The sequence below is a fragment of the Pseudopodoces humilis genome, chromosome 11 (genome assembly GCF_049639895.1).
Source record: "Pseudopodoces humilis isolate 2021_Gansu_Grassland_sample_001 chromosome 11, ASM4963989v1, whole genome shotgun sequence".
Classification (NCBI taxonomy): domain Eukaryota; kingdom Metazoa; phylum Chordata; class Aves; order Passeriformes; family Paridae; genus Pseudopodoces; species Pseudopodoces humilis.
Genome location: NC_142210.1, coordinates 5,897,332 through 5,921,502, shown reverse-complemented (window position 1 = coordinate 5,921,502; position 24,171 = coordinate 5,897,332). Strand labels below are relative to the sequence as shown.

The following is a 24,171-nucleotide window of genomic DNA, read 5'->3' as shown; positions in this document are numbered from 1 at the left end:
GGAAAACCAAACCCCAAAAATACACATCTGTTCACAAGAGGAACGAGCTCACAATACCTCTGCAAAAACATCAGCTCCATTTTCAGTAGTGGCCAAAAAGTCAAAAGGTCCTGGACACACTAATGGAGGAGGAATCTACCTAGGAGTATAAAATGAAAGGAGCTGCTGGTCTCTGTAGGTCATCAGGACACAAACTGCTGGAAGACTATGCTAGGAAAATATCATAATATGCTTACAATATTATTACTGTTCCCTACATATTTGTCACTGCCTGCTTTTGGAAGTGGGATACTAGACTCAGCTCTGACAGTCATTCGTACAGTCCAATATTGTTAGAATTGTCAAGCTAGAGATTGTCACAAGGATGCATCAGAAACTGAAAATTCTCCAGGCGGTTTCTCAAGAAGCCCCCACAATGCAAATCAGTGAAAGAGAAGCAAGTATTTTGAAGCCAAATCCAGTTAAAAGAGGACTTTAATCCATAAGAAAATAGTCTCCTGATACTCAATTTTTCCATGTTCAGTCAAATAGTAATTTGTGCTTGGTTTTGGTAAACAGAAGTAGGGAATAAAACCCAGTTCCATCATCAGTTTGTATTCCTGTAGGGAACCACCCAAAGTCATCAAAGTCAGCGGGGTAACTCGGGTGTTTAAGAGGCACATTCTTCTTGTATGTACAGTAGGATTCTCCCTAAACCCAAGTTAAACTGGAGTATATGCAGAGTTGAAACAGTATTTCTGCATTAGCAGTTTGGCTCAGAATCAGCTCAACTATTTAGTGCTAATCCTAGGTCACCTCTACTTGCTCTGGGCTGTTCCAAAGTGAGAGTTCTGTTCTGACAAAACTCCCGCACTCCTGGAAGCACAGGTTTTGACCAGACTCACAACCCACATCAGAGACAAGCTGGGCACTCACAAAAGGAGCACATCTCCAAAACTGGATTTATAGGTACTAAGGCCAGAAGTGACTGCTTGTGATTACATCAGACATGCTGTACAACATGAGATTGTCCCAGTAAGATGCTCTATGAATTACATATTTTAATCAACTATCAAATACTTGTATTGCATTGTTAAAAGGAGAGCTTCATATTCTTTAATACAGTGAAATAATCAGTCTGTACTGCTTTCTCAAAAAAACCTTCAAGTGAAGATAAAGGGTTTGTCAGGGGGTCACTACAAAGGACCTATTGAAGATGTAGCTGTAGTCTTACAGCTTCAGAATAAGGAAAAGTACCAAGGGGATTAACCATCTATCTGGCATCAGGCCCAAGACTTCTCACTACAGGATGCCAGAAATGCTCTAGTCAAAAAAAAGCTGCACAGAGGACATATGGATCTAAGAAGTCACCTTTAGGAAGTCACAGTAATACTTATTTGCCTGAACTTATTTGCCACCAAGCTAAAAATTTATGTTTTGGAAGAGTGTGAGTTTCTGTAGTACTTCTCAGCCTCACAGCTCAGTGGGCAGTAGGGAAGAAGACGATGCACCGGGAAGCAAAAGTCAACGGCCAGCTCAATTATGCCAATTCATTTATGCAAATACAGAACTTGCTCACGTGCCCCTCCCAAACCTGAGCCGGCCAACAGGTGTAAGAGCTACAGCAGGAGTAGAGTGATACTTCACTTGGATTGACAGAGGGCACAGGATCCTCCTAGCACATAGAAACCAACAAGAACCCCCAGCCTAAACAACCAACAGCTGTCTTTGGATTTACAGCTCTATATCCAGAGAGCAACTTTAATTTCTTTGTTCAGCAACATCAGAAAAACGTTAACAGCTTCAGTGAGGAGGTGGACTGCTGGGAGCTTTATCAATGCCCTCCTTCTTCTATGGTTCTTCTATGGTTCTAGCATGCATACTGGGAATCTGTGTTGGAATCTGTGTTGTGACACTTTGGAAAGGTAAGCTAAACAGATTTTTTTCATTAACTGCAATATAAAGTTTACTCACATGGTCCATTTAAGTACAACTATAAGGCAAAACAAACTGAAAAAGAGGGATTTGATCTCACCTGACAGAACTTCAGAGTTGCACACACGTATCTCTTGACTTCTGCTTATAGAATTTAATACCAACAAAAGGAATTTGATTACCAAAGATCTAATATGATATACAAAATGCACATACTTGATGCTGATTCAAATAGAACAATTTTTAGGCCAGACATACACAGCTGGAGAAAAGCTATTGCAGCTACACCCACTAGCCTGGTTCAAATTGGAGAAGGGCTGGGAGAACTGAAAGAGAAAGGTGTGCTGAATAATAAATGCTGGAAGAGATGCCCTACAAATTCATCCCATGAAAATTCCCTTCAAATATATCACCCAAATGAAGTAAATGAATTGTGGGTGACTGGCTTGTGGAGAACAATAAGCAAACTCTTTAACAATGGTGTAATGGGTGGGGTTTGGCCTGAGAGCCCAAGGACCTTAAAATTGTCAGGGAATATTCCTTTCAGGTCCTTGTGGATCCAAACCACAAATAGATTCCTGTTTGTTTGCTGGGTGTTTCTGAAAGTGGTAGATAGTTAAAAGAACACCAAACAAACAAAAGCCCACACAGAGTTACGAAGAACTGGTGAGTCTAACAGGCAGTGCTATAAAACTGTACAGCTTTGAATATTCCAATGTCCAACAACAGATAAGAAATGTTCTGGCTTAGAACAAGGAATTCCTCCTACCAGTAAAGACACAAATTGTACTGCACTATTCCAGGTCTCAAGACTGATAACAGAGATGCCTTTTTTGTTTTGTTTTGTTTCATTACCTCATTACCTAAAAAAAAAAAAAAAAAAAAAAGCTGCTTAGAAAAAACCAGACCCAACTAAAAAAGCAGAAATTTGCTTCACCATATGTGGAGGTGAACTTCAATGAAAGGGCCATTGCAACCACTCCTATAATCCATAAAAAAGGGTGTCCCTGGTGTTGTGATTGTGAACCTTTCAAATCAAATCCAGCAATTCTCAGAGATGGATATTGATAAGAGATTAGTAAGCAACCAGAATATGTTTCTAAAAAGCATGGCCATTCTGGAATAACATAAAAGAATATTTTTGAACACAGAGGAGAAAATTTGTAATAGTGGTGAAGTCTATGGTTTGTTCATGAATATAAAGGGGAGGCAAAACCAATGGACTGGGAGTATGCTCTGCTTTACCAGGATACCAAAGGCATTTCATGGTTGGGCACCCCCTGGAATATCTGGGAGTTACAAAACTAAAAGGACAATCCTACGAGACAAATTCAAGGCAAATTAAAAAGGCACAAACAACTGAATTGATGCAGCTTGTACTGCAGGAGTGGTCTCTGCAGCTGTGTCTCGTTGGGATGGTAACAAGGGTGAGCAGGTAGCAATGGATCGCTTAACAAAGGGCCACAGGCTTTGCAGAGTTACGATAGCCATCCTGAGCTCCTCTGACTGCTTTCTGGCCAAAGTCATTCTGTGTCTTTCTTAGAAGCTGTGCGGGATGCTTCTTGTTCCTTTCTTCTGCACTTAGTGTGATTACCTATTTGTTGGTGTTTGATTTGTTTTGTTAATTCATTAATAGCATCAGGCCAGAAAACACTGTGTTGTTGGAACTGTTACAATCCCTCTGGTCTTACCCTGCCTCTCTTCACGATACTCAAAATGCAGTGACACAGAAAGGAAGCCTACATCAAGTCAAACAAGCAAGCTTGCCATTGGCAGCCAGATGAGGGAAAAACAAACCCCCTAAAAAAACAACAACAAAACCCCACAATTTTATTCACATCCAAGCTTTCAGAAGCGGTGTATGTGCTGACCTCTATTTTTTTTTTCTACCCAGTTGATACCTTTCCCTTAAAGATACAGTGCTGTAGGAATCAGACTTTAGGATGCACCACTTCCACAGAAGAAGGAACTTAACACAGGGAGCTTGAACACCTCATACTTTTTATTATACAAAGAACTATTCAGTCAGATCAAAATGTTTATCCTGTTCAAGTGCTCTAGGGAAGAATCAAAAACTATCACCCAAGGACCTGGCCATTAACATGGGTATCTGTGTTTGGTGGAGTTAATAGGCACTATTCTAACCTAATCTGAGCAAGGAGTCTAGTTTTTCCCAAACACAGCCACCAGCAGAGCATTGATAGGAACTGGAAAATGAAATAACATTCTTATTCCACCCTTATTTTCCAGTGAAACAACAAGGTGATTTACTCAATGGTTTATTGAGTGTTTCAGTGCTTGTTCAACATTAAGCACCTACCACTGGCTTGGGAGGGAGACTGTCCCACAAGGCTGTTAGCATGAGGGAGTACCAAAGGTGGCTGCTGCAGGAGAAAGGTGAGACAGGGAGGTCAGAGCAAAGCAGGCGGGGCAGTGCTATCAGCTACAAGAGTCACATGGTACCGGAGTGAGGAGAGCAAAGCAGGACCAGCAGCAGCAAGAAGGGTGAGCTCTTGACCAGCAGCCATCTGCAGCAAGGGCAAAGCAGGCAGCCAGCAGGGCAGACACAGGGTCAGGGATCAGGAAAAGGCCAGCTCTCATGCTTGAAACTCCTAAGGTACAGCAGAGAAGACTCAAGTGGAACTGCTCCCCACCTGGATGTTTCTCATCAGCCCGATGGGGGTCACACAGGTGCAGCACATCAGGGCTGAGCCAAGCCCTGGGGCACAGAGGCTGGGGATGGGGTGGGGGTACTCAATCTCTCACATTTACTATCACTGCCCCATTTGTCCCAGTGGTCACAAACAACTGAGGCCCTAACCCACCCTCCTGAGACAGCAGGACTCCTCTTGCAGGATAGTGGTGGTTACAGACTGGAAGAAATGATCAACAGAGGCAAGAAAAATTATATCTGCTTCTTGGACTGCACTATTACAAATGAGCTCAAAGATCTGGATAGAAAAAAAGTGAAATTCAGTAGATTAGCCAGCAATAATGGGGGAAAGAAAAGCACCTACAGCTTTCCTCTGGTCTAAAAGGTATGACCTAGTCAGTCTTGCTACTCTTGCAGTTTCATATTCTATTATTACCATAATTTTCAAGAGTAATAATTCTTTGTAGTTCTAGAGAGTTTATACTGTCCGTCTTGCCAGGATTGCAATTGTCCTTAGATGGAATCTAGAGCTACTCATTTAGGTCCATCAGTAAGTGCCAGAACAGCGCAGGTTAATGCTGTGGATGGGGATATTGAGGTTTGGCCCTGGAACCCTCCTGCTTGTCAACTGCTGAATCCTAGTGCATGGATGATACCTCAAAGGAGTGTATCCCAGAAATTAGATGAGACTGGTAAGACTGGGTGTTGGGTGTCAAGTAAGCTTCTTGCCTTAGAGCTCTTGCCTAAGAGCTAGAGCAGCGTGAGAGGGAGCTGGGAGGGGTTGCAAGTGTTCAGGACACAGTGTGTTCAGAGTTTGGCAGAGGAGCGATACAGGGAGGTGTGTATGAGAATGCGGACTTGGTGGGAATTTGCTCGGATGTTATTTCAGTCTGTTGGCTTGGCTGAGCACAGAAGGTGTTCCTGGCAGTAAGCTGAAGAAGGAATTGGGCATTTTACAGGCAATGTAACAGCAGGCTGAGGGTGAGAATGAAGATGCTGTGCCTTGGAGTGAAGTCAGTTTGGGGATTCAATGCATGCAAGGAGTTACAGTCTAGAGATGGCTACTGAGTGTTTGCTGGGAGGCAGAAGGGCATTATTGTAGGTCTGCATGGTAAGAGAGAGGCACCCACATGGCCTGTACCTGGGCCGTGTGGGAACAGTGCCAGGTAGGGAATGAGCTGCTTGATCAGGACCACAAACGCTAAATGAGTATTTAGAGTCAAGATCCAAATTCCTGTATTTTGTGTGTACACTCATTTTGTGTTGGGCTGGAAAGTTGGGGGGATACATGAAGTGAACAAGGAACTAAAAGGTACAGATGGAACTCCTTGATTAGTTTCACATGGGCAACTCTAAGTGAACACAGAGGGCCAAGTAGGAAAAAGGAGAAGCTCTGTCAGGCAATTCCCCAAAAGGCCAAACACAGAAGCAGGGAGAGGGCTGCTTGATGGTGCTGGCAGCATTGCAACACAGGATCTGGAAGGCTGTGGAATGGCCTTGGTGCTTACATAGGAAATAAAACAAGTTCCCTCCATAAAAGTCCCGCCTCTGCCTATATCTTGGTCATACCTGCCCTCAGCCAGTTCATCCACTGCTGTGCTATACGTGGGGTCTCCAGCAGGAACGCTTATGACAGAATTCTGTCCACAGAGCCGTGCGTGGGGGGTTGGTGAAGTGCTGAGCAATTTGTGCGCTCCGCAGCTCCCGCGCCACCTCTCCCAAAAGCTGCCAGGCCCCACAGCTCCCCGGATTCGCTCCGTGCCGGCGGTAGGGGGTCGGAGCGTCACGCGGCAGCCTAAGGTATTGACAGGCCTGGCTGCAGGTTCCAGCACGGCCTGAGGGCAGAGGCGGGGCCGCTTCCTCAGCCCGAGCGGAGGCGCTCGCCATGACAGGGGCGGGACGCGGCGTCCGCGCCCGGCCGCCGTGAGCGGGCAAAGCCGAGACGCGGCGGGGCGGGGGTGCTGGTGCGGGGATGCTGGTGCGTGAGGCGCTGTGCGAGGCCATGGCCGGGGCGCCGTGAGCAGCCCTGTACGCGAGGAGCTCGCGGGGCCATGGCGGGCGTTGAGGCAGCGCGCGCCCCTCCCGCCCTCCTGCGCGCGGCCCCCGCTGCCAGGTCGGGCGCCGCTGGGGGGCGCCGGCGCCCCCCCGCCCCGCTGCGGGCGCGCATGCGCGGCGCGGGCGGCGGCGATGGCCCCGCAGTGACGGCCGGATCTAACGGCGCCCCCGCGGGGCGCGCGCGGGTCGCCCGGCCCTGCCCGCCCGCCCACCGGCCCCGCGCAGGAGGCGGCGCCGCCGCCGCGGTGATGCGGCCGCGGTGAGCCCCGGGTGCCTCCGCCGCCCTCCCGCCGCATCGGGCAGCGCGGCCCCGCCGCCGCCCCGCGCCCGTTCCCGGATCCTGCCTGCGGCCGCCGCCATGCCGGGCCGCCGCGGGGGGAGGCCCCGACAGCAGCGGGGGCCCCGCGGGGGGGCGGGTATGGCCCGCAGGGCCCTGCAGTAGCGCCGCCGCCGCTGCCGCCCGGGCCGAGCCGCCGCTCGGAGCGAGGCCTCCCCCGCGGGAGGCGGAGGAGGAGCCGGCGCGGCCCCCTCTGGCAGGGCCGCCGCGGCCTCCGCGCTGCCGCCGGCCCTGCCGCGCGGCTCCAGGTGGCCCCGGACCAAGGTGACACCCGGCCGGCCCCCGCCCCGGGGCCACCTGCCCCCGCGGCCCGCGCAGACCTTCTTCGCACCGCGCAGCCGGCGGCGAGCGAGCGGCGGCGATGAACCCGGTGAATGCCACTGCTCTCTACGTGTCCGCGAGCCGCCTGGTGCTCAACTACGACCCGGCGGACCCCCAGTCCTTTTCCGAGATTAACAAGCTCCTGCCCTACTTCAGGCAATCCCTCTCCTGCTGCGTGTGCGGTGAGGATCTTTCTTTTGTTCCTGCACAATGAGCGTCCCCGGGGCTCCCGCACGGCCCTGGGCCCGCACCGGGGCTGGCTCGGCCTCGCCTCGCCCGGCCCGGGGCAGCTCCCAGCAAAGTTTGCCAGGCCCGGAGCCCCCGGTGCCGCGGCCGCCGGGGGGGCGGCTCGGCGCTCGGGAGCGGTGGAGTGGGAACAGCCCGGGCTAAACCCGCCCCCGGCGCGGGGCAGCCGCGGGCAGGGCCGGTCACAAGGGCAGGGAGGCGGCAGGGGCTGTGTCTCCACAGCCGCGCACGCTGCGAAGGCGGTAGTGGCGTGGAGAGAGTGTTTGCCTCAAAATGCAGCTCTTTATTATGAGCACGGCTTCATCAGGGGTACGGCAGTTGTCAGTGGTTATTGAAATACCCTGGTGTATTGGAGTTAATTGCTTTAAAAAAACGATGACTAAGAGCGAGTGTGGTAAAAGATACCCAAACCCATATACAAACCATAGAGGCAGGGGAAGAGGAACTTCGTAATTTTTTTTTACCCTCCTTGAAATGTAAACAATCAGTAATTCCGATTGAAAGCCAGGAATTTTGAGCTGACAGAAACAATAATGTTTTGGGGTTTTTTTTGTGCCTAGTAGATAATTGTTCTGTAACAATAATTACCATAAAAAGCAAACAGGCTGGAAGCCTGCTGGGCTTTCCCCACTCCGATCCCCCAAAAAAGAGCCTTCTGTGTGCTGTGGGCAAAGGCAGTATCCGGAATTTCGATGTTACGGTCCGGGGAATACTGCGAAGGAATTGCATTCTGCTGTGTTTATGGAGTGAGGGCATGTGTCCGTTCCTGGGAGGAAGCTCTGGAATAAACTGAGGTTTCCTTGAACTTCCTTTGAAGCCTTGGTCAGAGTCGGGAGTGGGCTCTGACCTGTTAGACCTCTTGGTTGTTGAATTTTTGTAATTCTCCTCTTTTCCCTCTGGTAGTTTTAAGTCCTGCCCTATCTGTGTCTCTATTTTCCTGACAGAATGGTCTTATGTCCACTGTGTTTGTCGATACCGATGTATAAGTTACACTGAATTTGAATTGAATCACTGGGGTTTAGAAAGTTAAGTATTTTATTTATTTACAGGATCAGGATTTAACTGTCGAGACAGTTGAAGTAGCGTTAGATGCTTCCTATCCTCTTGCTATTGGCTCCTCCCACTTAAAGTCTTTGAAAATAGAGATCTGTTTGCAGTGGGAAAGAGGGAGCCCGTTCCCAGGATCTCTGCATCGTCATTTCCTGAAGTAATTTGTCTTAAGGTTTTTTTCCTCATGGAATCCCGATGCTCGTATTGATGCATCTCTGCTTTTTATTTCGTATCAGCTTAGGCCCTATTGATTCTAACCCCAGCTGTGCTTTCTTCCCATAAATTCTTCCTGCTTTTGGTCAGTTACCAGATTGCTTTTGCCAAAAAAATATGCAAATATTGTTCTGATTTTTTAAAATAAGGTATTTGTGTTGCTGTGCTCTCTAGCTTCTCCACTTTGGGCTTCGTCTTCTGAAATGTGTTCTTTGTTCTCCTTGCCTTGCCTTCTTCCTTCTTGGCCTTTGGCAGTCTTAGTTTTACCCTCTGTGCTGTTGAAATTGTCTATCTTTAACTTGTCCCTGCCCAAATTCCTGAGCTTTTTTTTCCCCTTTTTCAGCTTTTCTTGCTTCGTTTTTCTGTCACTCTCAGTTTGGTAGAGCAAACCACGTTTTTAGTTTTCTTCTATTTCCTTGTGCCTCCGTGGATATTCCTATTCAAAAACTAGCTCTTGATGGTTCCACTTTCTCTCTTGACCCTTTATTTTCTTTGAATATTAAGGTTATTCCTTTGGTGTATATTTTTTTTCCTACTGTGGCCAGCTTTCAGATAACTAGAGTTGCTCTTTAGTTCAAATGTTTTGCTTACAGCTGATTAACCACTTATCTGTGCCTCCTGGACTCCTGTTTGTGGTCTGTTAGTATCCAGAGGCCTCCGTAAATTCCACACTCTCTGTGAAGCCATGCAGTAAAACAGAGTTACTCAGGTGTCTGTCTTGAACCTGAGGTGGTCATGGGGGAGTGGGCCTGCCCCACACAAAACTGCTCACTGTGGTGTTCCCAAGTGTCGCATATCTGCAGTTCAGACTTGTAAAGGCCAGCCCATCTTTTTCTCATTTGCTTTTTGTGTTCCTTTTCTCTTAGTGCTAAGAGCTGTTATACTTTTTACACATTCTGAATATTTCAGATCATTAAAGCCTGTGCAACCATCAAAGTCTTTTTAGCTTTGGTGTTTTAAAATATAAAAATTTAAGTACTGAAGTAAAGGATACATTGAGAGATCATGATAGTGTGCACTAGGACCACCCAAAACTCTCTATCACAATCCCAGCATATTCTGAGTTGGAAGAGACCCACAAGGGCCATGGAATCCAGCTGTTAGTGAGTGGCCTGTAGAGGGACTGAACCCAGAGCCTTGGTGTTCTCAGCACCCTGCTCTCACCAGCTGAGCTAACTGTGCAGTGTGGGTTTGGGTTGGGATTTTTGTTTTAATACTTGAAAGCTTTTCGGATGCTCTCTTCTTTCTGCCGTTTTTATGTTTAGACCATGAGACCCAAATACCTGGCTCTGGGTCCATGTACGTGGAACTTGGAGTGTCTGATACTTTCCTTGCACTGATCTTTGTCAAGTGCTGGGTGCAAAGGTTGTAAAACTGCTTTGTTGGAGAAATGCTGCAGGAAGTATCAGTAGTAGTTAAAGTCTCAAGTGCTGGGCTTCTAGGAATTCCCTTGGGAAGTTACTCCACAAATTAGTGCTCCTTATGTCATCAGCTTTTTCTCAGTGTGCAATCTCTCTGGAGTGCACTCTGTTAACGCTTTTTATGCTGTAGGTATTAATTCCACGGTCAAGATTGTCCCTTTAATTTTAGGCAGTTGTTTTTAGGAGAAATGAGTGCCAGCTACATAAATCTGCTAACATTCCTGGGCTTCCACTGTGCTCCCAAAGCATGAGGCATAAGCCAGCTCATTTCCTTGTGATCCCATAGTTTTTACACCAGCTCACATAGCAGGGGGTGGCAGAAGTTTTTGGACCCACATAATTATGAAGTTCTAATTAAAGCTCTGATTTCAGATTCAGATTGGCACACATGGAGTTGCAGCAGTAGAAAGCCAAAATGTAAATACAGTATGTCAGTGTAAGTCAGCTGAATCAGTTCTGGGTGGATTCAAGGTCTCTCTCTTGCCTCATGATGGGTGATAAGGGTTCAGTTCTGTAGCTGAAACAGCTGTGTGTGTGTTTCTAGGATTTGTGTGATCATGTGACAGTTTCCTGGACAGTGCTGTAGGTAATACATCATCCTTTTATAGGGATGTATAAGACAATATTTCCTAGAGCTTTTAGAACTTGAAAGTAACTGCTCCCAAGTGTGCATTAGGCAGAAGGGCTGTGCCTTGTGTGTTTTGAGGATGTGAAATTCAAGTTTGAGCCTCTGGAATAAAGTGATTATTATAAAATAGCATGCTAATAACACATTTAGTTTAAAAGTACCATAGTAGAATTCATGCAACAGACATTTAAAACATTCTATGTTCTGTGTTTTAAAGGTGCTGTCTGTTGGGATAAACCTAGCAGTGCCATTCTCTGGTTCAGATACCATGCAGGTAACTGCAAATCATTGGGCTTTTCAGCATTAACAGCCTTCTCTAAATTCAGTTGAAATGCTTGTAAGAGATACTATTGCCAGTCAGATCAGCTTAGTTTTTTATCCATAGAAAATTTCATTTTTGAATCTCTGAAAGATTTCAAAGGTATATGAAAGATTGTTATTCCTGATTGAGAGATTTCTTGGAAGCTGGCAGGTCTGCAGGACGTTTTATGCTTGGCTGGGAACCCAGCTGGTGCTGAGAAATACAGGATGAGAATACAGTTCTTGTCTTAAACATCCTGTAATCCCAGTAAGGGGATGTGAGACAACATGTGGCTTTAGGGAGATTAGGGGGAGAGGAACAAAGAAATCCAGGGCAGCACTGACTGGTACCTCACAGAACTCCATCCGGTGTTCTGAGGCAGCTCTTGATAATTTTAGCCAGGGGGTTGAAGGCTCAGTGGTGCAGTAGCATTGTGGAAGCAACTCCCAAGCATGAGCAATGGCATGGATTGCCAAAAAAATAAAATGAAAAGCTGATGACTTCTGTTTTTCTATATAAAGATTAGTGTAAGGGTGTTATTTCCCTCCTGCTCTTGTGTAAAAGCAATAGCCTGTTTTGAGAGTTTTATATTGCCAAAGCAAGTTGAATGGAGTGTATAATATAATTACATATTATAATCAATTATACTTAGCACTAGATCTAAAATGTCTCCATAGTTGGTGGTATACAGTTGTGTAAGATTTTCCACTTTGTGCCGTTCTATCCATGTGAAAGCTTTTCTTTCTTGCCTTTCTCTGAGCTAATTCTCCCTTGTTTCTGCAGTCCCTGTGTCCCCCAATGCCCTTCCCTGGTCGGCAGCTCTTGGGGTGTGGTTCCAGGTGCCAGGAAGAGCTCAGTGCTGTGGGCTGCACTCTGTCACTGGGAAATGGTGTGAACTGGGCCTGGACAGTCAGACTGAACTTCCCTTGGAAAAAGGGAGGTACTTGAGTGACACCTAAACAGATGCTAACTTCCTGAAAAATCAGTTTCCTGTCACAGACGTGGAATAAGGGAGAAGAAACGAATTCCCATTATACTAAAACTTAATTATATGGATGATACTGGAGTTTCTGTTTGGGATGTGAGCCATTGCTAAGTTGGCCTCTGATAACAGAGTTTTAGAGCAGAAAACATGAGTTTTTTAAGTTTTGTGATGGACAAGTTTAGCTTAGAACTTCTTCCTTGTCCATTCTCCCTAGGTTGAGGAGAGTGAGGGCTGATTCATGATCTGCGCTGCCAGATGTTTGAAAATTGGTCTGGTGCTGTGGGGTTTTTTAGGTATTTTCTCCATTGACATTTTCTTCTTTCCTTTATTTTCAGTTATGAGAAATACGGTAAATAAAACTACTGGTAGTTTTTAAAAGTACATTATTTTCCCCTAAAAAATGGCATGAGTGGTTGCCAAAATACTTCTGAAAAATAATCAGCATGTCTGAAACAACCATCAGGGAGCATGCACTAAAGACTAAGTACCTATCAAATATATTCTGCTGCAGATCCTCTGTGCTTGGTCTGGGGAGCAGTTGTCTATAAAATGTCCAGTTGTACATCTCTGTATACACCAATTTTTACTCAAGAACATGTTGGGTGATTTCCTCTTAAAATCTCCCTACTCAACTTTGTTTCCTTTTCCTGTTTTCAAACCCTGTGTGTGACTCCTGGGAGAACTGCTTTGTCAAGGTTGTCTGCATTGTACTGCAGAAGTTTTGATAACAGAAAGTTCTGCCAGTAGAATTTAAATTGGTTTCTAAACTAAAAATACTCCTCTGGCTTAGAAGAAAATTGAGTAGGAAGAGAAGTAGCTGTGGTCCCCTCGGTGGCAGCTGGTTGAGAGTGGCTTCCAAAGAAGGTTGCAGTGCTGTCTTGTGCTGGGATTGGAGAGGAATGTTCCTGCTTGAGGAGCTGGGAGGTGATGGATGGGTTTGGTGGTGCCTGAGGATATTGATTAAACCGATTGTTTTCTGAGTGTTCAAAGAGGAATTAATGTGTTGCCAAGAGGCATCTTGATTGAGATGGCTGAGCTGTCATGGTCAGTGGGCACAGAGCACTCCAGCACAACTTCTGCCTTTGTTTTCATTGCTACCTTACGAATGCACATCAGGCCATCTAAATAGGGACTGAGTGACTGAGAGTTCCTGGATATTGTGTTGGAGTCTTTTGTAAGGCCAGAAAACATTCCCTGGGGCTGGGCAATGCCTTAGGAAGTGATGGCAGTACAGCCTTTCCTGAGCACGGTGCAGGGAGCAAAGGGCAAAGATTCCCCTGCTCTCCTGGAGGAATTGCACAGAGTCCCCCAGTGATATAATTTGGCATTCAGTGTCTCCTGAGCCTCGCAGCCACAGCCCACGAGCCTCCCTCTCACACTGTGGCCCTGGACAGTACACTCCACTCTAAGATTCTCATGTTCAAACATTTTTGTTCAGTGTGGAAAAATGGTTTTCATTGCTTTTTGTTTGCTATGGGAATGTGATGAACTTGATCTATAACTTCCAAAGTAAGTTCTAACTCTTGTGAGTGTTTCTGCAGCTTAGAAGCATGTTATTATTTTATACTCATAGGAGAAATGGTAACTACTATCTGAAACTTCTCAAAATACAGCAATTGTGACTTTTGGAAAACATCATTATGTGAAAATTTTACACTGCACGGTGAAAAAGATTAATTTATCCATCCTCTTAAAGCCTCAAAGTTTGAACTTTACCACTTAGTTTGTTAAAAATACGTTTAGATTTTCCTGTCAGGGACTTTGTGAACACAAGGACTTTCAAACAGAATTATAACTTTGACATAGGACTTAGTAAAAATGTTCTGTTGTTTCTTATGTGGGGGGTGGACTCAAAAAGAACAAGGCAGTCCCTTCTGCACTTAAAATGCAATTTGTTGTAGTTTTTTTCCTTGAACTTCAGCTAAAGAAGTTGACTGTATTTCTCCAGATATGAAGAAAAATAGTCTCACTGTCTTCTGGTGATGGTTAAATTGGGTTCCCATGGTGTTCAGGCAAAAACAGTGCAGTTTTTATTTTTTCAAAAAGTTAGACAAACATTAATTCATTAGTCACAACTGTCCTTAAATGAAGGTAATAATGTCTTTAGCACTTTTTCATAGCTGTGTGTTCATGGAGGATGTGCAGTAATATTCAGTATCCAGCAGAATGTTTTCTCTGATAAAATTTTGAGATAAGTATTTTTAGTTGATTTGGGGTTTTTTTTAGTGCTTTTTTGTGTCCCCCACATTTCTATTTCATCCAACAAGGAATTTATAAGTATTTGTGGATGTCTTGGTCAAATTCTGGTGGTGTGGTTGGGTTGATCTAGGGGCAGGGTGGTGTTTGCAAGAAGAAATAATTTCACTCTCATTGTTTCTCAGAGTTCTGTGCTGGGAGTCTTGGGGAACATTTTTTCATTTCTACTTTCTGGCTGAATTGAACAATATCTCTGTTCAGAACCTTGTGTCAAAGCCCACGAGAGGATCACACATCTGTAGTGTTGTGAGCTGCCCTTCGCTCCACGCTGTGTTCTGTAGCCGTAGGTGCAGAGCTTTGCCCCTGGAATATTGCAGAGATGAGTTTGTGTCTCGGCTAAGAGTGTGGCCGCTGCACATGCAGATGTGTTTTGGGAATGTGCTTTGGGAATGCTCTGCAATGCTGGGTATCAGGGAACCAGCAGATTTCACTGAGAGGAGCTGCCCAGCATTTTTCTACCTGGGACAGCAGGTAGGACAGACATGGGTCTGGGGAATCTGGCTCCTGACTTTGGTGCAGTTTTGGTGAAATGCATCAAATCCAACATGGTCCAGCCCACCCCAAGTGTAGGTGTGGAATTGGGGGATGTTAGGACTTGGGATCTGTGAGACCTTTCCCTGCTGTCATGCCCATGCACCAACCTCTGTGAGTCTGAATGTGTTCAGTTTTCTTGTTTTTTAGGAAGTTCCCAGATCTCCCACCCCTCTAAAACAGATCCCACACATTTGTTGTATTCCTCTGCAGATGGCTGGCAGACCTTTTTTGCTGCTCATCATATGCCTGCCTGTCTATCATCAGATAGTTTTGCAAATAGTGCTTTTAGGGGGTTTATCCAACTCAGGAAATGCTGCTTTTGTGAGGGTGTTTTCTGTTGTGTTTTGCCTTAAAGCTTTGTTGAGCTGCTGTTCATTCTTCAGTGGGCTCCAGCTGATCATTTCTTGGGTGAGAGGATGCTGTGTGGAGTAGCAGGGAGCAGTTCAGGGAAGGTGGTGGGGAGAGCAGGGCTTTTCCTTCCCACGGTGTTGCAGCTGAAGCTGTGGAGTTGCAGGTAGAGGGCTGGCTGAGCACAAATCCCTGTGCAGTGGTGTCACGGTCGGTGGGAACCTGTTCCTGTCCTTCAGGAGCTCCTGAGCTCTGAAGCTTGGACGTGACAAGTTGTTGGAGCTTTCTGGCTGTTGCTAATTATTTTAGTAGAAACAATCAGATGATGTTTAATCGCAAAATGGAAAGGCTGACAAGTGTAGCAGTGCAGCTGTCAAAGCTGCAGCTGTGGATATGACTTTGGGGTCCTTGGCATGTAGAAGTCTGTGTGTGCTTCAGGTGGGTAGAGCTTCCTGTTCCTCAGAGCATGGTAGAGGCTCAGCATTTCTGTTTCTGTAATCATGGTTTAAAAATAAACTCGTGCTCACCGTGCAGTTTGGTGGGCACAGATTGGTGGGTGAGCTCCCTCGATGCCACAGTGGCTTTGAGGCTGGGCTGGCCAGCCCCCAGTGCTGGCTGGGCACAAAAGCACCTGAGTGCTTCTGGTGATCCCAGTGCAGCCAAGATCAAAGGCTGACAGACGGTGGCAGTGAACCCCGGGGATACATTTGTATTTGTAAAAAAATGTGACTTACTTTTTTTACTTTGTGAAATTGAGATTTAATAATGAAATAATTCTTAAGACTTTGGGTTGTTGGAAAAGCCAAGATAATTTTCAGTGATGAATGTTCCAGTAGCATTTCCAAGGACCCTAAATTAGATATTTGTGTTTAGCCCTTTCCTGCCTTTCCTGAGGATAGGTGAGAATGGCTGGAGGTACCATTCTCCTCCATTGAAAGGCTGTTCAAGCCTTTTTTTTCCAGTGAATTTCATCCATTAGGCACATATTTGCTGGATACAAACACCTAACAATTGTTTTGATTCCCAGTTCTTTTCCTCCCTTTGGTCTCAGAGACGCAATTTGCAGATGCTTCCCCTGTCTCTGTGGCTGTGAAATAATGCTCATTAAGGACCTCAGCAGGAAGTATTCCGTGTGGTTTAAGTACCCCTGCTCCCGGGACACCCTTTCCAGATCAGCCAGGATGTTTGTTAAATAATATATTAAAAATGTTTCCTCTGTATATGCTCCTTATTAATTTTAAGTGCTGGTATTAATGTATGTGTTTAGTCAGCCTTTCTGAAATCAGGATAGCTAAGAGCTGATGTGGAAGGAAAGCCTCGTATTGGAGGCTTTGTAAGAACGCGATTTTGCTTTTGGTGTAGTGATAAATCCCTTAAAAAAGAGGTTGAGAAAAGACAGAGCAAGGTTCAGTAACACCAGGCTACTCAGGGCTGTAAGACTGAAAGTCTGCAGTGAGTAACTGTGGAAAGTTACTCAATGTAGGTGAATGGCTGCACAGTAAAATGAAAAATTACATTTAGCTTAGAAAAATACTAAGTTACAAGCATGGAAAAATATTAACTTCAGGGCCCACCATGTTTATATCTTGGAGATCTATATAAATTTTCCAATTTCTAGAGAGGAGCAGCACTGATGGCCACCAGGCAAAAGTGAGATCTTGGCACTGCAAAACCTCGAGGTTCCAAAGCAGCTCAGATGCTGTTTGTGCTGCTTAGTGCCCCTGCCTGACTATTACAAGTAATGAAACTTAATTTTATGGGAAATTAGCATCTCATGGTTTACTTTTTTTAACTTGACAGTACTAAGATTGAGGAGAGTGATAGTCCACAGAATCCATACCAGAGAGAAACTTCAAAGAATGAATATTCAATGAGATATAAGTTGAAACAGAGAATATTCCCACAGCTCAGACATTCCTAATGTCTTTCCAGTGTAGGTTACCTGGCATTTACTGGGAATAGACCTTGCACTGTTCTTCCAGTCAGTGAGAGCATGTGAAGTGTTTTGTCTTGTCAGTCCGTCTGGTTTTTTTCCCTCAAAGCCTCCAGAAATTTAAATTTTCCTGTATCCTCTTTTAGCGTTGGTACTTATTCAGGAGTTTCAGCCAAATTTGTTTTGGGAGAAATAAAATGCACTGTTGGTGATGCCTTTTTTAAAATACAATTAAAAGTTAAGGTGGTATCTTGTTTATTTGGTGCCATCTCTGAAGTATGTTAGTTCTAGCATCATTTAGCATATTAGTTAAAGCATTTTAACTCAGCTTTTTTGTCCTGAGGAGCCAAGAGAGGTTTCTGGTGGATGAGGAGTGCACCCAGCTTTGTGTCATTAATTAATTGGGAATTAATTAACGCTGGTGGCTTTTGGCCCTGGGAACACTGTAGTCCCAAGGCTCTGAAGTGTCGGCACTGGCCAGGGCACAGCTCCTGCTGGTCCTGTTGGACTTAAGATCCAGGGGGGCTGGACCATTGCTGGTGAAGTCTCTGCTGAAGAGAGGACTTTGAGGAGCTGGTGGGATTTAAAGTTTTCGTTTTGTTCTCTTCAGGGAACTTTTCTCCTAAAATCCAGTCCCATCTTAGGGCTACAATGGCCACCTCTGCCTGTGTTGTTGCTATATTGTGTCATTTCAAGGGAACTTGGGGGAAAAAAACCCAATAATTCCCCCTGCAGGCTGGACTATATGACTTCATGTTCCATCTGTTGGCTTTAAACCTTCCCAGTTTGATATGATGAGTGTTTTCTGTCTTCCTCTGGTGGGGTCTTGTCACGCTGTTACAGCAGGGCTCATTCTGTGCCACCTGCCAGCTTGCTGAACATCTGTATTTCTCTCCTTTTATTAAAAATTACTGTGTAATGGCAACCTGAGCACTGACTCTTGTGATTTGTTGTTCAAAACCCAGTTTACATCAAGCCACACCCACTGAATGATGGCTCAGGTGGAGGACTTGGAGCAGCCCCTTCCCAAAGAGGGACCAGGGAATGCAGGGAAAAGGGATCAGAGAAGTAAGCAATGACAGAAAATGCCTTTGATATTTTGGGGGTTTTATCCCAGTCTGATATCAATATACACATATATATATCAATATACACATATATATATCAATATACACTTTGCTTCCTCTTCCCAAGCGGTTTAATTTTATTCACTTGTTGCAGCAGATTGTTTTCACTTCGGAAAATCTGGGTGGGAATTCCCTGATGGCTGTAACTCATCCAGCAGAGGCTTCTTATGGGAGAAGGGTCTGATTAAAGCTGAGAATGTGCTGCTGGGAGGGGAGGGAGGCCTGTTGCTGGGGAGGACTATAGATACTCTGTAGTTTAATTTAGGAGATGGAATATCTTTGTGGCCTAGAGCTGCCTGGAAATAGCAAAGCAATAGTGTCACTTTCTGGATATAGGAACTAGTTGGATTGTTTCTGTACAGAATTTAGTTTCACTTATTCTTTCATATTTTATCCTTGGGTAATATTTTAGTTGTTCATAATGAAAACCAAAACCCTTCTTCCATGTTTTCATAGTTTTGGGGATCTGCAGACAGAACCTTCTAGACTGGCAGTGCTGGGGGTCTGAAACTTTCTGGGCTGTCGGGGGTGTGTGGATTCCTTTAGTAGCTGATTCTTATTAGTTTTTTATTCTAAACAGTAAAATATTGAAAAAAATTCTTTATTCGGATGGCTTCACTAAATGCTAAATGAAAAATAACACGAAGTCTGCTGTGTCTTCTCTTTAGGGATGGATATTTCATCATTTTTACATTCCTTTCGGAGTTTTCTCTTTGCTCTCTTCCCATTTGTTTTTACTAATTACATTAAAATCTTTGCAGTAAGTTGTTATGGGAGTTTATTCTTCCACTTCGGGTAAATTCATAGAAATCTTGTATGTTCTGTAAGTTTCCATGGACAAAGCTGAAGGGGAGGAGTCGATCAGTAGTACTGTAGCTGAGAATGTTTTTAAAGGCTGCAGCACACAACAAGTTATGGTGTGATGGCTTTCTTAAAATTTTATCGAATGTTTTAAAATCAGGTTGGCACATGTGAGAATTTGTACAGGCAGTTGTTTGGATGGGATGTTTTCTTGTGAATAACTGAACTTTTTGAGTAACTTCTTTTGATAGTACAAGAAGTTCATCCAATAGTGTCCCAGAAACCTGCCTTAAGTCCATTGTAATCTTCCTCTTTCTTTTTCCCATAGGAAATTTGCTACAAGACCCTATTGCTCCTACCAACTCCAATTGTCAGCATTATGTCTGCAAAACGTGTAAAGGCAAGAAGATGATGATGAAGCCCTCGTGTAGCTGGTGCAAGGACTACGAGCAGTTTGAGGAGAACAAGCAGCTGAGCATCCTAGTGAACTGCTACAAGAAGCTGTGTGAGTACATCACGCAGACACCGCTGGCCCGGGACATCATCCAGGCCGTGGATTGCTCTGCAGACCTGCTAGCTCTGCTCAAGGATGGGGCGCCGCTCCACGAGGAGACGGAGAAATCCTCGGATGCAGCCCTGGCTCTGTGTCTGACGCATTCCCCAGTCCCTTCCACCTCGGAGCTGGCGACGGACGCGCAGGGGGGGTTCACGGCACTGCCCGAGAGCACCCCCAGCCTGGACCTGCGGGGCTCCGTCATCAACGGGCTGCCCACCTGCAACGGGCTGTCGGTGGAGAAGCTCGGCGTGAGCATCCCCTCTCCCGAGCACGCCAGCGCCATCGATGTGTGCGGCACTGGTGATTACATCAAGACAGAGGACATCCCTGGCAGCCTGCAGCCTGTGTGTGACACGGTGGCCACCAGCGACCTGTGCCCCGCGGGCATCGACATCTGCGGCTTCAGCGAGGACATCAAGCCGGGCGGGTCGCTGCTGCTCAGTGTCGAGGAAGTGCTGCGCAGCCTGGAGACCGTGTCCAGCAGCGAGGTGTGCGACTCCAACCTGCAGCCCGGCTTGGAGGCAAACATGGCCAACGGCCCCTTCCTGCAGCTCTCCCCCCCTCCCCTCAGCCATAACATTTTCATGTCCACAGATGCTTCTCCTCATGGGCTCTCCTGCACGGCAGCCACGCCCAAGGTGGCAAAGCTGAACAGGAAGCGCTCTCGCTCCGAAAGCGACAGTGAGAAGGTTCAGCCTCTGCCCATCTCCAGCATCATCTGCGGCCCGACGCTGGGAGCATCGGCTCCTGTGACAGTCAAACAGGAAAATAAAATGTCTTTGCAGCCTATTGCGACTGTACCTAATGGAGGAACTACTCCCAAAATCAGTAAAACTGTGCTCCTGTCTAACAAAAGCATGAAAAAGAACTTAGAACATGCCCCTAAGAAATCCCACCCAAAAGCCAAACCAGGAGTGCTGAAAACAAAAGATAAGGCAAAGGAGAAAGTTCCCAGCAGTAATGTTATGCCAGGAAGCCCAACAAAAACTGTGTACAAAAAGCCACAAGAAAAGAAAGGGTGTAAATGTGGTCGTGCCACCCAAAATCCAAGTGTTCTTACATGCCGTGGCCAACGCTGCCCTTGCTACTCTAACCGCAAAGCCTGCCTTGACTGCATATGCCGTGGCTGCCAAAACTCCTACATGGCTAACGGGGAGAAGAAGCTGGAGGCCTTTGCAGTGCCAGAAAAGGCCTTGGAGCAGACTCGGCTTACTTTGGGCATTAATGTGACAAGCATTGCCGTGCGCAATGCCAGCACAAGTACCAGTGTAATCAATGTGACAGGGTCACCAGTAACGACGTTTTTAGCTGCCAGTACACACGATGAGAAAAGTTTGGATGAAGCTATAGACATGAGATATGACTGTTAAACCTTTCTTTCTTTTCCCTGCCATCCGTAGGGGAACTGCTACAGGTTTAAGGCAGCTATGGTTCTGTTTAACTTGCTGGAGCTCCTGCGTTTAGATCACTTGTATCAAGTGTTTTTCATTGCTATGTTCTGTGTATTAGTGTCTGGGAAATAGTTGCAGATAATGGAGGAGTTACCCTAAAACTGTTTTAGTTCTTACAGCACCTCATAGTTTGAGATCGATTGCTGATGTAAATGATTTTATCACACGATCTTCTGACAAGGAATATATTTGACCTCATTGTACTTGCTCATGCTTTGTGCTCAGTCAAAGCTTCAGCTTCGGTGTAGCATCCAGATAGTGCATCTCACCTGTGCTAGATGATGGTGTAGAAGAATAATCATTTGATGGGTTACCGTCACCACGAGCAGGAAATGACCTGACATTCCTGTGGGAAGGGTCGCACTGAGCTGGGGGATACACTCCAGAAAGGGTGGGTAGTGCTGATTGTGAGAATTGGTTGTGCCCTCTACTAAACAGCGTACAGGTAAAAAAAGATTCATAAATAATACTGAGCAAGCTGGTGGGCCAAAAGGCATCTCAGGCTGCAGGCGAGGCTCAGGAGGGTTGGGTGGATGCAAAGGTCGAGCTCCAGATTGGATACCCTATCCTGGTAATGACATCATCCTTGGGGTGTGTCTTCCTGACACTTCACAGGTCATGTCCCTCCTCAGTTGCCCCTCTGTGCCAGCCCCCTGTGTGTGACAAGTCACTGAGGGGCTGGGCTGCAGGAGAACATCACTGGTACCCTACGAAGGCTCAAGTTCTGTTAGCACCATCCTCTCCCTTTCCCAAGTTCCTGCTGTCTTACTGCTGTTGCTTCTAGGGTAGAGAAGGGGTTTTGTGGATTACAGGGAGCCCTTGGCTGATTTTCTCCCCTCTGGTGCTGATCAGTGCCAGGGCTACCACCACTTACCACCACTGGGGGGTTGCTTTATCAGGTTTGTAACAGAGCTGGGACCCCTCCTGCAGAGGCAAGTTCCCCACTGACAGGCACCTCCCAGACAGGGCACAGGATCGAGGGTGATCAAAGGTCATATTTTTGGGGTGTTTGCTAAACAGAATAAGCTATATATAACTCACTCCACCCTGAACCTATCTCATTTTTTGCTAAAATGTTGAAAGCAGCTTTTGAAGGTCATTTATTTTCAGCCTGGGCCAAAAGGCTTGAAAATAGAAAAATAACACAAAGTTGTCGAGCTTATCTGGAAAAGTGTTACAGTGAAAGAATTCCTCTTAGGAATTCATCTTTGTGCAAAAATGGTTTATAAGAGTGCAGGCACAAGATTTAGTTGTGCCTTCAGGGCTTCATTGGAAGCCTAAAAAGTTGAGATTTCTTTGTGAAAGCAGAAATTCTCTTGGAATTATAGAGCACAACCCGAACATGGGCTGATTTGAACACAAACATTAGTGTCTGATTTTAAAGGCCATTCCTGTTTCAGCAGCATGTTAAATAGTGTGGATTTTTTTAGTTCCTTTCCTGCTTCCATCTTCCCTTTTCCTCAGGCAGAGCCCCCGTGGTGCTTTCCGGCCCGGCACTGGGTGTGCTTTGATTTGGCACAAAGCACGTACAATGACGGTTCCTCACCGAGAAATGAGCAAAACCCTTTGGACACAAATGGCACCTCCTTTTGTTTTGTAGTGTACCATGGTGTCATTTTCTGTGAATGTGGTCAGAGCTTTTTGTTGGTTTTGGTTTGTTTCTCCCCCCGTCTTTTTTGTGGGGTGGGCAGGGTGGGGGGTTAAAGCCATAGGAAGAAAAATGTGATGTATGTGTCCAGTCTGTACTTTTTTGTTTTTGTTTTGCAAGAAGAGTTGAAAAATATTTTTGATAATGAGTAAATGGTGGAAAATGCTTCTTAGTATTCTTGTCTTTATTTGCCAACCCAAGTACCTAAGATCTGTGTTTTTTAGCCCTCATGAGATTTAACGATGTCCTATTAAAATGTATTTAGTTAAACTTGTATGTGATTTTTGTGTTGACCCAGAGGGATCCTACCAGTCTCTAATTTGGTGGTTTGATCGTGACCTACTAATGTAAATCTGTTTATTAGTCCACTACGTGTAAGCAAAGTAGCGACCCGGAGTCTGGGAGTGGCTGCACAGCACGGGTTGTGTCAGAATGCTTTTACAGAGCTGTTCAGTTTTGCCAAGATTGTTGATGGTACATTTTTAGGACTTTCATTAAATTAAATACAAAGTACCTTTGCTCCAGAAATGTGGGAGTATTTGGAATCTTTACTATCTCACTGCTGCATTCAATGTGGTACCAAAAGTTGGATAACTTAGGTCAAGAGTGTTTCGGAGCGTCAACAGGAGAGCCCTGATGGTTAATGTAAAACTGCAAATGGTAGATTCAGGTTGTTTCTAAAAACATTTCCTTTTATGCTGCCACATTCTTGAAATGTATATTAAAATTCAAATTGATTTAATAAATGTTAGTTTTCTAATTCTATTTTGCAACTGCTGAAGGCATCAGTGTGGCATATGTTGAACTCACTGTCTAAATACTACTTAGTGTGTTGATGATTAATTCTCTAATTGTTTAAATTAGGGTTGGCTTGGTTTGGTTTCCTTGCCCTCCTGGCTAGTTGTTTGTGAGCTGAGCAATGGAAAGGATCGTCTTGGTGCTGACAGGAATTCCAGCAGCTCCAGCTGGGAAAGCATTCCTTCCACGGCAGCTTCTTGATGTGGGGCCTTCCTGCCTTGGCTTGAGCAGAAAGCAGGGTGAGAACGTGGGCCAGCACAGCCCAAGAGGGACTTGTCCTTGCTGCCATCCTGAGGAGCTGGAGAGTCACTGGTGGGGTGCAGCTCAATGATTGTTTGAACTCCAGCCTGGCCCCAGCTGGGCTGCCCAGAGTTTCCGGCGTTCCTCCTGCGGGGCTCTGGATCTGGGGTGCTGTTCTCAGCATTAGCACAGAGGGAGCTGCTTGGGGATTTCTTATAGAGGAAGTGTGTGATACTCCAGTTTTCTTTCCAGTCCCCTTGAAGGCAGGGATTAACTGCCAAACATCATTGAAACCCTGTGATTTGTAGAGCAGGGTCAAAAAGAAAAAGCAGCAGTTTGTGGTCACATGTAGTGG

General features: G+C 45.7%; 1 protein-coding gene across 3 annotated transcripts; it reads left to right on the top strand.

Moving 5' to 3' along the window:
- Positions 1–1,786: 1,786 nt before the first annotated feature.
- On the top strand, positions 1,787–23,048 carry MSL2 (MSL complex subunit 2). Of its 3 annotated transcripts, none has more exons than XM_088061327.1 (2): positions 1,787–1,904; positions 19,452–23,048. In XM_088061327.1, exons 1-2 carry the CDS (start codon positions 1,817–1,819, stop codon positions 21,047–21,049), a joined length of 1,686 nt encoding a protein of 561 aa, XP_087917453.1. In that variant the 5' UTR covers positions 1,787–1,816; the 3' UTR covers positions 21,050–23,048. The 3 variants fall into 3 exon arrangements, with proteins under 3 accessions (XP_087917453.1, XP_087917454.1, XP_005529609.1); XM_088061328.1 differs by lacking the exon at positions 1,787–1,904 and adding an exon at positions 4,824–4,952; XM_005529552.3 differs by lacking the exon at positions 1,787–1,904 and adding an exon at positions 7,236–7,462.
- The last annotated feature ends 1,123 nt before the right edge of the window (positions 23,049–24,171 follow it).